Genomic DNA, 19,249 nt, shown 5'->3' on the forward strand with positions numbered 1-19,249 from the left:
TTACGGTTCCCCTTCATTTTAATGGTGTTTGCGCCTCAGAAGATAAAATCCCTTCAGTGAACCTGCCCATTATTTTACCTTGCAGTAGCCATTGCATGGTCCTTCTTATTTTGTTTCATGGCACATTGGCACTGTTTTATGTTTGGTGTTTTTCAGGCGGAAACAGCAGCTAATCGGATTTGTAAGGTACTTGCTGTGAACCAAGAAAATGAAAAGTTGATGGAAGACTATGAAAGGCTAGCAAGTGAGGTAAAAGACACCTGACACATTTCTGAAGTAATTATTCTGATAATAATGCATGGATGGTTTCAATAAGCAATTTAATAAGCACAGAAAAGCTACCTTTCTGCAAAGCTGTAATCAACTGTTGAGGGTCTTTTTTATTCAAACATAATCATTAAGTGCAGAAAGGAAATCTCCATTGCAGTTAATACGGTCTGCATTTTAATTGAAAATAGATTTGTTGCCTTTTTATCTAGCACTGTAAAGTGTTATGCACTTTTAAATGCAAAAGAGATGTCTTATGTGCACAGCTTAATTTGAACTAGAAATTGTTGCTGGATTAAAACTCCCGTATGTGTTTGCTTCCAAACGGTGGGGTGATCTTTAGATTTCAGTTACCTATAAAACTGTGGGTGCCTATCATTTGCACATACAGGCTATGAAGGACTTCAGTTTTGCAGGCAAAAGGGAGAGGAAGCTCTTTGGGTTTGCCTTAGACCTTGGTCCAGATACTGAGCTTGATGGACCATGTGTCTGACTCAGTATCAAGCAGCTTCCTATGTTCCTATATTCCTCAGGTAATGATGGATCCCAGCCAATCCCTGCTCACCTATAAACAATGGTCAACAACCACAACTACAAAATTCTCATGGAAAACGCACCTCATGGAAAGCAGTGCTGGGAGGCTGCAGTGCCAAGGCAAAGCAGTCTTCACGCTTGTCTGCCCCAGCATATCCTCCTTCCTGGCCAGTTAGCACCACAGTGTTTGGGGTGCAGGGCGAGAACACCAGGAGCCAAAGGCCTGGTTCTTATGATCGCCCCAGCCCACTGTTGCTGCAGTGACTGTGCAAACTGGCCCAATGTGGCACTCCCAGTCAGTTTCACCTCCTTCTGCAAAGGAAGCGTGCTGCAAGAAATCATTGCTTTGCACTGTTGAGCAATGGTTCAACTGTTGTGAAAAGTAGCCATCTGTTTAGCTTTTCTTATGGTTCACTCTTCATGTAACCACCATAGTGAGCTTCTTCACCTGATGGGTGCAAATAGTGCTAATTTCTGAACCTACTGTCATATCCAGTGTCAGTCTAGGTTAAGTCCTATTCATTTCATGGGTTTACTCTAAGTAGGACTAACATTGGATTCAACGCAATGAAAGTGCGGTATGCTGCTTTCTTAGGCTTGGTGGAGCCAGACTTGCCCTTCCGCAAACAGAAGGGCCTTCCGCTGTTTGTAAGAGGGACCAAGATCCTCCATGCTGAAGGGTGGGTGATGACCTTTGCCAACTTCCCCTTCCCCGCCACCTCCGTGCTCTATTGGGTCCCCCAAATCTCTGAAGCAGCATTCCAGGGGCATTGGGGGCTGCACCAGGAAGGAGGAATCAGCAAATATTCCTCCACTTCCTTCAGCATGAATGGAAATCCACTCATGGCAAGTCTGGGTCCAACCCTTTAACTATAAAAATGTTTTTTGTTTTTTTTTAAAGAAGTCCCCAAATTTGATATAAATCAAGAACTGTCTTCTTTGGTTGCTCTCTGTTCCTGGCTGTCTTTTTAAAAAAATAATGTTTGTAATGTTACATGTGTTGAAAACAGCTTTTAGAATGGATTCGCCGCACAACTCCGTGGCTGGAAAACAGGACTCCGGAGAAGACTATGGCAGCTATGCAGAAGAAGCTGGAGGACTTCAGAGATTATCGCCGTAAGCACAAGCCTCCTAAGGTCCAGGAAAAATGCCAGTTGGAGATCAATTTCAATACGTTGCAAACAAAGCTGAGGATCAGCAATAGGCCAGCATTCATGCCTTCAGAAGGGAAGATGGTTTCAGTAAGTAGAAGAGCCATTAAACTCATGTCATTAAACTCGGGAAACAGCAAATCTGTCAGTGGAGGCTGGTGGCATCGATGTCAGTGTGGTGGTGAATCTGCTCCAGGTTTCAGAACTATAAAGGAGCTATCCAAGGCACTTCGCACCATGGACAGCTCCCTTAGAGTTCTGACTGTTTCTGACTGAAACCCAGAGCGGATTCACCGTCCCACTGACATCGGTGCCATGAGCCTCCACTGAAATCTGTTCAAAATTAATTGTAACAGCTATTCTGAGTTTTAAATTGAATGAAGGGCAAATGCAGATGTGTACCGGTTTTAATAGCAGTCATAGCAGTTTCTTCATCCATGGTGTACTCAGCTTCGCAACTTGCTTTATGGACCTGCACAGATGCAAGTTCAGTCTGGGCCATTGCTCTGTCTTGTTGCTTTGTTTCAGGCAGGTTGTCTGCCTCTTAAATGTTTTTTTAAAAACAAATATTTTAATAAACAGTTGCAAACTGTTCTGAGGATTGGGGAGAGATATGCTTGGGATGTTATTGGCACTATCCCAGAGGAAACCACTATAGCGAGCTTTCTCCAATTATTACTGTGCATCTCATTACTTATCATCCTAGGAAGAGTAACAGGAAATGTAAACGTTCCGTTTCAGAGTGATGCTTAGTCACTCACTCCCCCGAACCATTTTCTGTAGAAACTTTCTTGTGTTGCATAACATAGATCTTATAAATAAGTGATCGGATAAGGAAAAAGGGGGTTGATGAGCGAGTCACATAAAATGTATCAAAAAGGACTGGCAGTAATGAGCTATAGAAATTATCTGTTCATATTTTCTAGTTGCAATATATCCTTCATTTTGCTGCAGTACTTTTACATTGCACAGTTTAACTACATAAATAAATTTATTTTGCATTGATTTTTTCTTGACAATTTTCTAAATGACCTGTAGCGAATTGACAAGAGTTTCAAACGCTCTCAGTCCCCATTTCCCTTTTAGTTACATCCCAATTGTAATTTGCTCTACTTTGCATACTGTTATTTCCACATCAATGTGTGTGGTGCTTTACAGAGTTAAGACAGTGAAAACAAAAACAAAACAGGTCCTTTCTTGACCCAAGGACCTTACTATCTAAATTTTGACACTGGGAGAGATAGTGAAGGGAAGGGAAGACAATATTCAACTGTTCAGGTGTTCTTGAGACACGAAATAAATAAAGGTGTTCTGTTTGCATTTTTTCCACACTTTTCATAGGATATCGCCAGTGCTTGGCAAAGACTTGAACAAGCAGAGAAGGGCTATGAGGAATGGCTGCTGAATGAAATACGAAGGCTTGAGCGACTCGAACACCTGGCTGCCAAATTTAGGCAAAAGGCTTCTTCACATGAAACCTGGTCATACGGTAAGCGTGAGGCTTATTGTCAGCTCCAATATCCATCCGATATCCCATCCTGACGCTGTGATGGCTCTATGGAACTTCCAGATTTGGATTAACATGCACTTTTAAATGAAGCAAAAGTGTGTGTGTGTGGGGGGGGAGTTGAAGGATATGTAGCAATATGGAGGAAGTGGGCAGAGGGACAGTTTTATGAAGGGAACACCAAAGCTCAATAATTTATCATGAAACAAATAAAAGGGAATAATAAGCTTTGCCCGGACTGACAACTTCACTCCGTGGTTAACTGACTGCCAAAATGGCTCCTGTAGTGCAAATCCATATGATGGTGACTGCAGGTGAAAGGAGGGGATAGGAGACTTTCTTTCTGTGAATTTCCTGAAGTTAACTTATCTCAGGATCCAAGCCATAGTGTGCCTTAAAATTTAGGCCTCCATGCTTGTTGCCACCTTTCCATAGATAATGGCACAATTTTTTATTCAAAGCCCCAATTTCTCCTTACATTGGAGGTTCAAAGGAGGCCCAGACAGCAAAGGCTGTTCTAGGAGCTTAAAAAATTGTTCACTTTTACAAGTTGGTTAGACCAAACTAAGAATGGAAGGTGTGGCCTCTTTAATGCCCCTTAACATTCCAGTTGTTCGTATGTCTGCCCTCCACAACATGTGAACCATCAAGATGGATACTGCTCAGTAGCCTAGCCACATATGGGGGCCTGCCAGGTGCTTGGCAAACCTCCCTCATTTCACATTTCCAAGCAAGTAGACAAGCAGAAGGTTTATCAAGACCCTAGTGGGCTATCGAACTTGGCTGCTTTGGGGCTGTGTTCAGCTTGATGGTTCACAAGGCCTGCAGGCCTAGAGCAAGTGGTGGACAGATGTCAGGCTTTTGGGATCTGCTTTGGTTTTTTTTTATTAGACCACTGAAATCAACTTCTTGTTGCCCTAAGCTTTCTTCATTTCAGTAGTATAATGGGGAGGGGGCATAGCTCATAGCTCAGCACCTGCTTTGCATGCTGGCATCTCCAGGTAGGGCAAGAAAAATTCCTGCCTGGAACCCTGGAGAGTCGTTGCCAGTCAGTGTCAACAGTACCGGGATAGATAGACCAAGGGTCTGACTCAGTATAAGGCAGCTTCGCATGTTCCTGTTCTGGGCAGAAAGGTGGGGGTGATGTTGCTGCTGCTATTATTCAATAATTGGGAGTCAGAAATCCTTACCAATCCACTGCAAATCACCCAGAGATTCATTAGCAGATCCCAATCTACCTTCTGCCCACCCATGTGCTAGGGTACTTGATACCACAATTGAAGCAAATGCATTTGTTGATGGTGCCTTCATTCATCACAATGACAAATGCTGATTTGATTCTGGAAAACATTGGGCCACTTCTTTAAAGAACCATTACAGTCTGCTAAAAGTAATTAGCCTTCTCTTTTTTTTTCCTTTTTAAAAAAGAAACTGTTCCTTTTCATTTAAAGTATAAACATAAATAATCCAGTAATGAATAACAATAAACAGGTAAGGGTTATAATATGGAGTGAACAATATCGCAAATATCTTATGAAAGCCTAGAATAACTCCACGTAGATGTATCTTTTATAGAAATATGCCTGTATTGTTGGGGCCTGGATGCTGTTGGGAGCAATCTCTCTGGGTACTTGAGCCATTCGTCATTAACAGTCCTAATGGCAAATCTCAGTGGTTTCGGCTTTTCTTTCCTCCCGCCAGGCAAAGAGCAGATTCTGCAGCAGAAGGATTATGAAGCTGCTTCCCTGACAGAGATCCGTGCTTTGTTGAGGAAACATGAAGCTTTCGAGAGCGACTTGGCCGCTCACCAGGACAGGGTGGAACAGATAGCTGCCATTGCCCAGGAGCTGAAGTATGTTCCATTTAGAGGCACACAGCTGCTGACATTTACCCGATAAACTCTTTCCAATAAATTCGATAGTGTCATAGGTACAATGTAAGAATTCCACAGATAGCTTTGTAAGTGTTATTATCTTGGCCTACTCATCGAAAACCTGTCTTATTTCCTCCTAAACTAAAAATAGAGGTGCCTTTGCAGGGCAAAGATTTCAAGGCTACATTAATAATAAGGCTTTGCTACTTTTGCCTTCTTCCTGGTCAGTAGCTCTGATACGTGAGGTGTCCGTTCGGACTTCATATGTTTAGCCTGAAGGATGCTAGAAGGAGAAAACAGCCTTCCAGAAATTCTTTCTGTTATTTTCTACAGCATGTAGCATTGTTCAAGCAAATATAAATTAAGAAAATTGCTTGTTTGCAGAGATAGCCTTTCCTTTCCAAGAGGCGCCAAAACATAATCAACCAACTTATTTGGACTGTGACCCTGATCCAGAAATGCACTCTCAAATGGTGCCTTCACATGTCACATTTCAAGAGGTTTTTAAAGTTTGCACAAGTTTCAAGAGCCACTTGGGATGCAGTATGGAGAGAGGAGGGCTGTAGTTCAATAAGGTCCAAAAAAAGCACAGTGCATACATACAAATCTTGCTAGAAGCAAAGATATCTGTGTTAGGCCATAAGAAAAATATCCAAAATCCAGATTAGGGCAATACCTTTAATAGGCCAACTCAAGGTCACAAAATACTGACCTTGAAAGCTTGCACACTATTTTGTGACCTTGAGTTTGCTTAATAAAGGTATTGCCCTAATCTGGATTTTGGAATACATACAAACCTGTGTGCATGAGTAATGGAGATCTTTGGATTGCATCTTTTGTTTTATTGATAATCAATATAAACAATGTACTCTCTATCTATATTCATTTTGCTCATATTCATCCCTTGTTCCATGCCTCTCTCTTTCTTCCCGTCCAACCCCTCCACTTGTCTGTCAATATGCATTTTTAAGTCCCCTTGATTCCAGTAGGAAACATTTCAGCCCATGCGTAACCCTGAGATCAATGGGATTTACAGTTTCCAGAAGAAGCTTTTATTGTGCAGTCACTCTGCCTCATTCATGGTATTTTTCAGGGGATCCAGATGCCATTGTCTTCTGTGTGACTTGCCTGTGTTTTCCCACTGCTTCTTCTGTCCCTTTTCTTATCACAAAAAATCCATTAAGGAGGGAAAGACGGAATAGCTGTGCAATCCCTTTTGATTGGTAGTGCCAGAAGCTGTCTGTCTGGAAGCACCCTTAAAAGTACTTAGCTTTGGTTGAATTGTGCCATTATTGCCATTATCATTTATTCAGTTATTCAGTTCATTTGTGTGTATGCGCGTGCGTGCACGCGCGCACACACGCACACCCACACACAAACACAAACACACACTGGCTATTAGCCATGAAGGCTATATGCTACGCCTGGTATCAGGGGCAGTATGCCTGTGTACACCAGTTGCTGGGGAACACGAGCAGGAGGGTGTTGTTGCACTCATGTCCTACTTGTGGGCTTCTCACAGGCAACTGGCTGGCCACTGTGTGAACAGAATGCTGGACTAGATGGGCCTTTGGGTTTAATCTGGCATGGCTCTTCTTATATTCTTAATACATTTTCAAGAAGAACAACATAGTTCAACCAAAGTTAAGCACTTTTAAGTCGCTGTCCTGACTTGGGGGTAAGGCTGATTAAAATGTGGAAGACTTACTTTGGAGTAAACATAGATAATCACATTGATTTCAGTGTGAGAGTTGAATATGTGCTGAAATGTTTCTAACTGAAATCAATTGAACGTGAAAGTGCTTAATTTTGGCTGAATTTTATTCAGTATTAACTTATTCAATAGTAGTTATTCATTTTATTTAGTTCATTCATAGCCCACCTTCCTTCCATCTTGGAACTCAATCTAGCTTACATGGGCCAGGTGGTCTCTCATTCAGGCACTGACCAGGCACTAAACTGCTTAGCTTCAACAACGTGACTGTGAGCTTTTCTACATGAGGCTGTTAATCCGCTGTATCTCCTTTTGGTTTTGTCACAGAACTGAGATCTGAGCACTACTCAAAGAGTATTTCCTTTCCTGCTTTTCTGCTACATAACCTCTAGGTGGTGCTGTGGTGTAGCAGAATTACACAAAAGGAAATTGCTCTTTCTTTCACCATTAGAAATAATACCCAATTTTCCCCACTCTAAAAAAACTCACTGAAAATGCTGTTTAAAAACAGAAGCAAAACTGGAAGAACATCAAAGAAGCCATAAACGATTGTGAGTAGGGAAGGACAAGCGCACATTAAATGCCCCATGTAGAAAAGCTCTCTGTATCATATGTCCTCAGAAACACGTTCTAGCCCAATTAGGTGCAACCTGGGACCCAATCCTTTGTGTAGGGAAATGAGAGAAAGTCATGCGTGGCGCTGAATACTCTTTTGGGTAGCCTAAGCTACAAAGAATGGATCTGCCTTAGTTAAAACATCCTGATAGGCCAAAATTGCCACTTACTCTGTCTTAATTTTTAATGTGGTGTATCCTGGCATGTGTATGTAAAGCAGACACAAGACAGCATTCTTCCTTCAGTAGGTAGAATTCAGTAAAACCGATAGTATCTTTGAAAGCTCTGTTTATACTTCTCTTCAAATATCATTGCCTGGACTCTAAGAGTGGTTATGAAACATTTGTGTATTTAACTGGAGGTTTGTCCCACCGATTTCAGTGGAACTTACCCCCAGGGAGTGTGGATGATATTGCTGTATCCTAAATTAGTTAGCACTTCTAATGCCCATGTGATGATAGATTGGACAGTGCTAAGTATAAATAACAGGTCTATAATTTGCTACGAGAAAATAGTTCCACTTGAACTGATGTTTTTAGCATTTCCCAAAATAATTTCCACAGAATAACAAGGATTAGAGACAGAAAAGTGTGAATCTTCCTCTCTGGGGATGGTTCTTACAAAGGTAGGTGGGCTAAGACACTTTGGACATGAAGTTGACTGTGGTCTTTCAGTTAGCTCTGCTAGTTATTAGATCAGTACCTCTGAGAGAGATTGTTCCTTTCTACTTTCTTGGTTGGCACGGTGCCATATTTTCCAGACCTCATCTCTTGGCAGTGCAAGGTTGCTATTTTTGGAGAACAATTGGTGTGGGTGACCTTGAGCTATGCTGGTTACAGTTCAGTGTCAGCTCTGCCATTTTTTCTTACATCAGCTGGGTCTGCTAAGAGCATAAAGGTTAAAGTTGTTGGAGGCTTGTTGAGCGATGGTGTCTGGATAAACACTGTGCGCGCGTGCATGTGTGAATAGGACTATTGCGTGCCAGACTGTGTGATCCCAGAAATAGGAGCTAGTGAATGATCACAGACTTCAGATGCAAAGCCATTCAAAGTAGTAAAGGAAAAAAGAATGCATTTTCCAGTTATAATATAAACACGGGCTGCATTAAACAACACTGTCCAATTGGCTCACAGTCCTGAGCACTGATGTTTTGTTGCAAGGCCTTGTATATGCTTCCTTTACCATACTTTTTTTACACAGGGATCTTACTTTGAATACACCCTGTAGAGCAGCCTTTCCCAACCTGCTGCCCACAGATGTTTTGGATGTCGACTCTCATAAGCTGTAACCAACACGGGCAATGGTCAGGAATGCTGGGAATTGTAGCCTAAAAATCTGGAGGGTACCACTTTAGGGAAGGCTGCTCTAGAGAGTCTCTTTTTCAGCCACACAGAAACAGAGTTGTGATGGCCTGGAAAAACCCCAGAAAAAAAATGGGTAGGCGAAATGGATTTTTGCCCCAGGAATGTTTTTTCCCCCATTGTGCCCCCAGATCTTCACATTTCAACACAGAAACAAAATTATACTGGCTCAATATTCACACAGATGGAAAGTAAGTGAAGGATCCAGTAGAAATTGTACTTGCCTGTATTCCTACCAGTAGTAGTATCTTCCATCAGTGTAACACAGATGAAATGTGCCTCCCCTCATTTCATTAATGGTACTGGGTGCCAATCGTCTACTTCTGACCCTTTAAGCTCAGGGCAAGCATGGTCATGACTAGGCACAGTCAGCTTTTGTCCTTTAGGATTTATTCATGGGAAATCCCTATTTCTGCTCTACACTTAAGGCTCACTATGATATGACTTAAGAAGGCCCCTGTCAAATACAGGAAATCATTACAAACATCCCTTGCCTGGACTGGAATTAAAATGTTGGCCTCATGTTGGATTAAATCCGAGACTCAAATTGGTATGTACTCACATCATTACAATGTCTGTGATAAGTAATGGCATACAAAGAGTACTCTGGTAGCAGCCAAGAGCTAAATGTAGCATATGAGGAGACACTCATGAAAGTCAACTAGTTGAGGACAGAATACAATTGTTGGTTCTCACTAGAACTACACAGCTTAACTGGCAGAAAACTGGTTTAGACAGAGTTTTTCCTCAAATTTCAGTAATAAAGTGTAGGATCCAAGGAACTTGAAATTAGTTTCACGAATCCCAGGGGTCTGAGGTTTTTTTCTTGAACAACAGCCCCCAAATACCCCAAGGCAAACTTAGGGGAGATTCAGAGGCACTTTCAGTATATGAAGTTGGTATGTTTGACTGACTGCATCCATGGTTGCTATGTCTAAAGGCAGCTCTCCACTGTTTTGAAAAGACAAAGATGTGCCCTTTAAAGTCACCCCGTATCATATGATGAATGCAAATGTAACATCAGAATGGTTGTTAAAGGGGAAAGGCTAGTGTATAATGTTAGTGCATCCACCTGTTTCCTGATGAAGATTCTGTGCTTTTAACAGCCCCTAACTCATAGAAATTTAGCTGCTCAAGCTTTTTCTGGTATGGGATGAAGTCATGGGAAAGGCTTCTGCTGCTAGATTTGTGCCTGTCTAGCAGATGTTAAGGACACAGGAGCCCCTGTACAAAAATTAAATTGGCATCTCCATAAAATTGGTGTAAGCAGATCAGAAATTCACATGTCCCAAATAATGTTTCCAACATTATGCTTTTATGCAACTCAAGACATGGGCAATACTTTTCAGTAATACGGGGAAAGTCTCCCATGATGCAAGGTTGCTACTTACTCAAAGTGCCTGTTCATGTGTGAAATATTAATTCTAATCCACATTGGTGATTGCTAAGTAGAAAACCAAAGTGTACGTTATTCTAGATTAATTACTGTAGAAAAAGTCTTGTGTGTTGTATTTTTAAGACTATCCGTTGGCCAGTTAAACGCTTGCCCTTCTCTTCTAGTGAACTGGACTATCATGATGCTGCAAGTGTTAATGATCGATGTCAGAAGATATGTGACCAGTGGGACAGACTGGGAACACTCACTCAGAAAAGGAGAGAAGCCTTGGAGGTAAAACTGATGTCAAGAAGTAGCTCACTTTTTGAGGGCAATATACTCTTGAGGGATTTAAGGTGCAGTCCTATGCAGATTTAGACAGAAAAAAGTCCTACAACTCTCAGCATCCCCCAGCCAGCGAGGGCATGCTGGGAGTTGTAGGACATTTTCTGTCTAAACCTGCATAAGATTGTGCCCTTATACAATTTATGATAGACTATTGATGCTTAAAGAAAACTCTCCGTGGTGCTCTGCTACTTCTGTCTCCACACCCACCATCCACCCTGCCACTGCATTGGCAAGAAAAATGGCTTGGTTATAAAAGATTTGTCACTGTATTACTGCCAAATGCAATAATGAAGCACCAACTGACAAGTTGGAGTTGAGGGGCCGCTTCTAGCACCACCCTTTGGAAAGCTGATGCATGGCAGAAATAATATTTCCTCGCCAATTCTTAGATCAGTTTTTTGGGTTAATAAATGATTTTAATGTATATCCTCTCCACAACCTTTTCTGTACATTGCCAAGCTGCAAATGTTAATTTAAAAAGTACAATTGAAATATACAATCAGCACCCCCCAGAATCAACTATATAAATATTTATGGCCACAGCAATCCTATACATCAATTACTCCAGGGGGTGGGGGAGATAGGCCACTGTTATGTTGATGGAATGGCCACTATATCTTGTACGTGCTCAGCCAGGACTCACTGTCATTCCCTACACCACCAGCACCACCAACTGACTGTCTCATACATCCTGGTTAATGTCTGATCTGGAGAAAAATCATGCCATGGAAATGTGTTTCTCTCCCTTTCCCTGTCCCCACAGCTGATGCAATAAGTAGTGATGAATCATGATTGCACTAATATCATGGGTATCATCACTACAGTGAAGATCTGCAGGAAAGCCAATAGCCAGCCAGTGGATGAAAATACACATTCAAAGGATGGAATTTGCCAGATAGATAGATATGGTGGGGGGTGGGGTGGGGGTCACTACTTTTGCTTAACTTTGTATACTAGGTGTTTCCTTTGGGTTTCATGGTACATCTGGAAGGGTTGCAGAGTCAAACTTCCAAAACATAAGCCAAAGTAAATGTATGTTTGTAAAAGGAAAATTCATTTATTCCATTTCTGCATGTCTGATTAACAGAGGACAGAGAAACTGTTGGAAACAATTGATCAGCTTCACCTGGAGTTTGCCAAGAGAGCAGCTCCATTCAACAACTGGATGGAAGGTGCAATGGAAGACTTGCAAGACATGTTTATTGTTCATACTATAGAGGAGATCCAGGTAAAACAACTACAACAGCCATGATTTTGCATTAAGAGCCCCCCCCCCCCAAATAAGGTCCCTTTTCACTGTGGAGGGAAGTACCCTCATCATCCTTTCCTATTGTAGCGTAATTCCAGAATATTTCAAATGTTGCTTATCCTTATTTGTGTCTTAGGGCCTTTTTATATGAGGCATTTATCTCACAGTCTTCATTCCCTACTCCCTGATGTTTATGGGTTCCTGAGATGATGTTGTGACCCCCCAGTGTTGCTTTTGTGTCTAACCAGTGCTTTTGGCGAGATTTTTTTTAGAGCAGGGAAAACACAGCATTTAATTGTGACAGCGAAAGAAAGTGAGATTTCCTCTTGTATATTTACACTATTGTGCTGTACCACAGTGCCACCGAGAGGTTACATAGTGGAAAAGCAAGAAAAGAAACATTCCTTGTGTAATGCTCAATTCTGTGATGAAATCAACAGAAGATACAGCGGATTAACAGTTGATTAACAACCTCATGTAGAAAAGCTTCCTAAGACACATTAGGAGAAAAAAATCTCCTGACACATGAATTTTCCTAAATGTCCAAAGACCAGATGCATTTAGTCTGACACACACAGCTGCAGGATCATGGGGTCCTATATAATGGGGCTGGGAGGCGGAGCAATTGCCAGTGTGATTTGGACCAGGGAGACCTGAATTCAAGTTCTGCTCATTTAATTATTTACATTGTAAACCATAGGGCAGTAGTCATAGCTGAGCAGCGGGGCCATTCTCAGATTTGTAGAAGCAGCACTTTTGGGATCAGGCCACCCTCAGTCTCATTTTCAGTACAGGACATATTCTGATCTGTGTATGAAGCCAGAATGGAATGTGAGGGCAGCACAGACCTAATCGTCAGCTTAGTGTGATACTTGGCTGGCCTTTAATGGTTTGGGAAAGCGCTTAATTTCATGCCAGCTCTAGATTTTGGTGAAGCTTTGGGCAAGATGGTCCCAATTGGCTCCTCTCTCTGAATGGGCCCACAACCTCCTTGCCACTGTCACCTCTGCACCTTCACTTGCCCTCTCCCTCTGGACCCAGCCCACCCAGTTACGCAGAGGGAGAGCCCAAGGCAAGTGAAGAATGCTGCTCCATTTCCTCATGTTTTCATAGCTTGCGTGCTCAGACAGGAGAAGTGAACAGGCCACGAGAGTCCGGTGTGGCAGCAGGGGGCGCTGAGATCAGGCGTGGGCCTCAGCAGGGGCCCAACAATGCCACCCCCAAAGGATATGTGCTCCTTTGTTAGCAATTGACAACAACTCTTACTTTTTGCAGAGGTCTTTTTGAGAGCCCTGAGTGGGTTATTTATCGATGCCTTAAAAAGTTAAAATTATTTTCCTGCACAGCTTAACAGTTGGAGATGAACAACTGTTGGACTAACCCATGATCTTAAGATTGTGTGTGACTTGCAGGGGAGATGAGGGAGGGAACAAGGTTTCAGTCATTTAAAAAGTGTTCCATTCTGGAGCTGCCTTTGTCTGTTTTTTCAATAACTGCACAAGGAACGATGATGGGGTACCTCTGCATCAGTCTTTCTCAACCAGGTAGGGAAGCTGTTGGAAGGGGGGATGCTGCCTGTGCCAGGAAAAACAGCCGCTTGGCCTGTGATGGGAAGAACGGCTGCTGCTTGAATCCAGGGACTCAGGCAGCACCAGGAGGAGTCTTTGCTGCTCCTGGTGCAGGCTGAGTCTCTTTCTTTGTGCTGGGAGGAGGCACAGAACTCCCAGCATGGGGAGGGGGAAAAACAGGGGCTGGGCAATGATATCAGTAGGTGGGGCCACATCCACTGATGCTGTCCAGCCCGCAATAGATGCAGTGGGGGGCAATCTGGCACTTTGAGGTCTGGGGCACTCTCATCACCCACCTCCAGATGGTTCTGCACCCCTGCCCTACCCAGTGCTCTGTAGATGTGATGGACTGCAACTGCCATCATTCCCAGCCAGCATGGCCAAGGGTAGTTGCAGCCCCACACATCTGGACGGCACCAGGTTGAGGAAGGTTGCTTTCCATGGATTATATAGAGTGTATCAACTACACTATCTTACATATGTTTGCATGCCTATTGGGGTGGGAGAGAGAAAGTGCTGCTCCACACAGTGTAGCTGATGGGGTAGTGTTTTCTGTCTTACTTTTCCATCTCTTGTTCACATTTCAGAGTTTAATCACTGCCCACGAGCAGTTTAAGGCCACTTTACCGGAGGCAGATGGTGAAAGACAGGCTATCTTATCGATCCACAATGAAGTGGAGAAAGTGATTCAGAGTTACAGCCTCAGAATAAGTTCCAACAATCCTTACAGCACAGTCACTCTGGAAGAGATCCGTACCAAATGGGATAAGGTATGGTAAGCAGAAATATGGGTTGTTTTATGGGGAATGACAGCATGGGGAAAAAAACAGGACCTTTTGAGTGATTGAAAGAAAAGACTTTATCTTGAGTGCTTTACTTTGCAAACTTGAATTCAGCACAAGTAGTATAATATCCCATCCTGATAGGCTCATAGCCATCCTAAACATTGGAGGGGGGACACACCAAAAAAGAGAAAATTTTAGGGGGGGCAGACCCCCCCTATGCCCCCCCTGCCCGGCTACAGGTTTGCATCCTGTATATGGGATATTATACAATTGGTGTTGGATATAGGCTAGGAAAATGGATGAGGCAATAGCCATACATGTTCACTTTTTAAAATAGTTAGTCTGGATGAGTGCTCTAGGCTGGCTTTGCATGGGGGGTCAAGGAGAGCAGGGAGATGCACAGCCTGTTCACTATTAGTTATTATTTTTTAAAGAACATTTCAAGAGAAGGTTTTTGAAATAGCAGGCCAGTATAGGACTTGCATTATTCTTGCTGCTTTTCAAAATATGCTAGTTGGGGAAAGAACAGTGTTTTTTCCAAGAACAAACAGTTCTGACAAAATATTACATCTGTGCTACTGAAGCAAAACCTAAAAGGAAGACTCAAGACTTGGCTAGCAAATGAGTAAACATGCATAGGACTGCACCGTATGCTGGAAATTGAGCCAGTAACATAGGTTAGTAGAAACTAACACCTGCAGTGAATTTTCACTAATCTAAACTTGGAGGTTACTTGAAAAATTGCTCTCATGTCCACCTGTCAAAGCAATCAAGTCGGCAAGCTTGAGGAACAGGGCCTTTTTGGAAGTGGCCCCTTGTTTGTGGAACTCTGTTCAAATTGATGTCTGTGAGGCCCCATCATTAAAGGCCTTCATGTGAGCTCTAAAGATTTAACCTGCCTACCTGTTTAGCCTACAAACTGAGTCAGAACTTTATTGGGTGACATTGTGCATATGGTGTGATCTGGTTTTAACTGTTAATTTTGAGTTAATTATTGTTATTATTTCTGTCATCGTTTTATTTTGTTTCGTGGTTTTACATTTTGTATGCCGCCTTGGGAGGGCTTTCCCTAAAAGGTGGCTGATACATATTTTAAACAAACATCATCTCAGAACAGTCATTTACATTTGATCAGCCTATTGGGTCAGTAGCCTCTCTCCCCTCCCCCTTCCCAGAGTCTCCCTGCGTTTCTGCAAGTCACACTCCTTTTTTTCAAAAATCATCTGATTTTGGCTCCGGACTAACTTACTTTTGCACATTGGTAGGTAAAACAACTTGTGCCAGTCAGGGATCAATCGCTGCAAGAGGAGCTGGCCCGCCAACATGCAAATGAGCGCCTGCGCCGCCAGTTTGCTGCTCAGGCCAACGTCATTGGGCCCTGGATCCAAAGCAAGATGGAGGTAAATGTGACTCAGGGCATCTTTACACCAGCCTGAAATCCTGCATTTAACACGGGGCTTTCTGCTTCCATTTTAAATGCAGAATCACGACGACTCCCTCTTTCATGTGCTTCCTTTTCCCCTACCCCCTTCCCCCTCCTTCTCCCCGTATCTGAGTCTTCCATTATCTTTCATGGATCTCACTCCTCTTCTTGCCCCTTTTCCTCTTTTCACAGAGGAAACACAACGAGGTAATTTGATACCTTATTATCTGTGATCTATTTAAAAACGGAACAAAGGGCATTTAGTGCAGGAGACATCTTGAATGATCGCAGCATCATGTAAAGAGCCCACAAACTTCCGTGAGGGAGCAATCTCAATCGCAGGATAAAAGCTCAGTGTGAAGGAGCTCTAAGATATATGCAGCAGCATTCAGAGTTTTCTTGGCGAAGTCCATCACTACACAACTGCTTTTCCTAAGCTTATGAATACTCACTTTATACTGCTATCAGTCATGGCTGTTTAGTGTCAGCAGATATAGAACAGAAAAATGAGACAGTCCTTGTCTTGGGGGAGGAGGTCTGAAATATAATTGAGACAGACAAAAAAGAATGAGGGTGGGATTGACAGTTATCTGGAGAACTGACAAATGAGTAATAAGGATGAAACTGAGGAGGATCAGTGTGGTGTAGTGGTTAGAGTGTTGGACTGGGACTTGGGAGATCCAGGTTCTAGTCCCCACTTGGCCATGAACCTCGCTGGGTGACTTTGGCCCAGTCACTGACTCTCAGTTTAATCTGCCTAACAGCGTTGTTGTGAGGATAAAATGGAGAGGAGGAGAATCATGTATGCCGCCTTGAGCTCCTTGGAGGAAAAGGCGATGTGTAAGCTTCTCTTTGCTTTTATTATCTGCATCCATTTACTATCAATAAACCATCATTCTTTCACACAAGTGGACATGAGTCGTATTGGTACCTTCGAATCTGCTTAGTGTGGATGGCTGGATCAGGCCCCAGGTTTAAGACAGGTGGGATATAAATGTAACAAATAAATAAATAATGGAGGAGTAGGGGAGGAGAAACGCAGGTGGTTAAGAGAAGTTTTGCTACTGAAGAACATCAAGGAGGAAGGGTAGGAAGCTAGACTCTGTTGAGGCTGGGGGGAAGTTATCCAAGCGCAGGGAGCAGCATGGTGGAAGGCATGGAGACAACTGGAACGAGACAGCAGTATGCCTCTCAATATCATTTTCTGGGGAGCACAATCAGGAGGTTGCTATTGCACTCATGTCCTGCTGTAGGTTTCCCAGATGCATTGGTTTGGCCACTGTGGGAACAGAATGCTGGACTTCATCGGCCTTTGGTCTGATCCAGCATGGCTCTTCTTATGTTTTTATGTCCTTATGGAAATCCTTCTGGAATAGGCTCCTGAATAGAGCCTACGTAATTTAGGATGTTTCCAGATGGAGGGTTTTGCAAGTGTTAGGTATAGTGAATCAATGCATCGAACAGCCACAAGTACATATGAACCATGGGTGATCCCCATTGGATCATAGTCCAATGATCATGCTGGGTGAGCAGTGATAGGAGGAGGGCTATGACCACAGTCCCAACCTCTTCCTGGAGATACACCTTACCACTCTTCTAATGTGGCAATATGTTTGCTACTCTGGTCACTGGAGGCAGAAAGAAGCCGATTTAGAAAGGCAGTACAGTACAGTTCTCCATCTCATCCCTCCTTTTGTGCATGCAAGGGAAAGTTTAATTACTGCTGGTTCATGTATTTTTGGCAACCTAACAAAGGATTTTTCTCTCTCTCTCTCCCTATGGCAGGAGATTGCCCGAACCACAGTTGATATAACAGGGCCATTAGAAGACCAGATGAATCAGTTAAAGCAGCATGAACACAATATTATCAATTACAAACTTAATATTGACAAACTTGAAGGAGATCATCAACTGATACAAGAAGCCCTGGTGTTCGATAATAAGCATACTAATTATACAATGGAGGTAGCTATGGACTCCGTCTGTGCCCTGTTGTTATAACAAGTTTGTCCATTTCATGTATGCGGTCTCACTGTTGTTGCATGAGTTTCATGGTGGTGGTAGCAAGCACACTGAATTTATGGGGATTTCTTGTTTGAATTTTAAAAAATCAAGGGTGCTTCATACAGTCCTAGAACAATAACACTTCAATTACAATATAATAATACTTTGCATTTATATCATGCTTTTATCATATTCAGAGAGCTTACAGATGGGGAACTAAGGACCAAACTACACCTGACAGTGGCAGACTGTTTAAACCCAGATCTGACTCAGTCATATAGAAAGTAGGAAATGGGGGTCAGATTTAACAAAGAAGATGGCACCCAGGCAAGGAGTGCGGAACCCACCGAGGGCTTTCTTCCCTGCAGCCCCTCTCTGCAAGTGCTTTTTTCCTAGCCAGTGCTGGTTCCAGGTTTTGGAGGGCCTTCCAGCAGGATGCCCTCAGTGGGTCCCCCTCCCTGAGTATGCCTACCTCCTCCCCTCCATTCTTGCTGCTGTTCATTCTCTTGCCACTCCACCCCACCTCCCAGAGGGAATGGGCCAGCCATGTGGAAGTTGTTTCTTCCCCTCACTCCTTTCACTGCTTGGAGAGGGCACGTGAACAGGCAGTGACAGCAAGGAGGAAGAGGAGGAGGAGTAGGTTCAAAAGGCTCCAGGGATTGACAGGAGATCCCCAATTGGGGCATGGCCCTTGACAGTGCCCCACAATGCCACCCCTTGGTGTTGGCCTTGCTCCAGCTGAGCACACTTCTGATATCAGAACTCAGCTCAGGAGAACAGTGCCCGAGGAAGGGGAAAGAACAGCGGACAGGGGAAGGTTCTGCACTCCTCAACCAGGTACCCATATTAAAAACAGATGCACCCTCCCTTTCTATATGATTGAGGCAGATCTGCATTTAAGCACCCTGATCTGCCACCATCATGCCTGGTTTGATCCTTACCTAAGGCATCTCAAAGCTCACAGTCTTAGCCACTCTGTGACACCAGTTCTAAAGGTGGTGCAGCTTTGAAATGTTTTCAGCCCTGGAAAGCTCTTTAACATATTTGATTCTGCTATAAAGCATTTGTCTTATTACAAGCCACTTAATAAGATTAAGTTATTGCATGCCTTGACAGCTTCTGATCTTAACGGGAGTTGCACAGGAAGAGACTACAATCACTCGCACCCCCCAATCGGTGCCATTTTTTAAAATGAGCCATGAATTTGCTCTTGCATTTCATGATAGAAAACCAGCCCAACAAATCATTTGTTTGATTTATATCTTGCCCCTGTCCCCAAGGGCTCATGTCAGGGAACAACAATAAAAAAACAGGATTTATGAAATGGGATCATAAAAGATTATATCTTGTAGGAAAATATAAATGTAAAACTAAAATCACCTTCTATTTATCTCCAGCTGCTAAGTGCTTGCCAAAATAGAATGGGCTTAGCTTCCTTCAGAAGATGCTATGTCTTTTGTCAAACACCAAGAAGA

The 19,249-nt window shown here is 43.0% G+C and overlaps 1 protein-coding gene across 1 annotated transcript in view; it reads left to right on the forward strand.

The window, feature by feature from the left end:
• Window positions 1–19,249, forward strand: part of ACTN2 (actinin alpha 2) — an 81,842-nt gene that overhangs the window by 47,479 nt on the left and 15,114 nt on the right. The window contains exons 9-17 of the mRNA XM_084819412.1: window positions 157–249; window positions 1,812–2,042; window positions 3,294–3,441; window positions 5,161–5,311; window positions 10,583–10,691; window positions 11,833–11,973; window positions 14,150–14,332; window positions 15,613–15,747; window positions 17,556–17,735. Coding sequence (XP_084675538.1) covers window positions 157–249; window positions 1,812–2,042; window positions 3,294–3,441; window positions 5,161–5,311; window positions 10,583–10,691; window positions 11,833–11,973; window positions 14,150–14,332; window positions 15,613–15,747; window positions 17,556–17,735 — 1,371 coding nt within the window. The remainder of the gene's footprint in view (window positions 1–156; window positions 250–1,811; window positions 2,043–3,293; window positions 3,442–5,160; window positions 5,312–10,582; window positions 10,692–11,832; window positions 11,974–14,149; window positions 14,333–15,612; window positions 15,748–17,555; window positions 17,736–19,249) is intronic.

Source organism: Heloderma suspectum, chromosome 1 (assembly GCF_057233095.1).
Source record: "Heloderma suspectum isolate Gila_16-S chromosome 1, 16-S_ref, whole genome shotgun sequence".
Classification (NCBI taxonomy): domain Eukaryota; kingdom Metazoa; phylum Chordata; class Lepidosauria; order Squamata; family Helodermatidae; genus Heloderma; species Heloderma suspectum.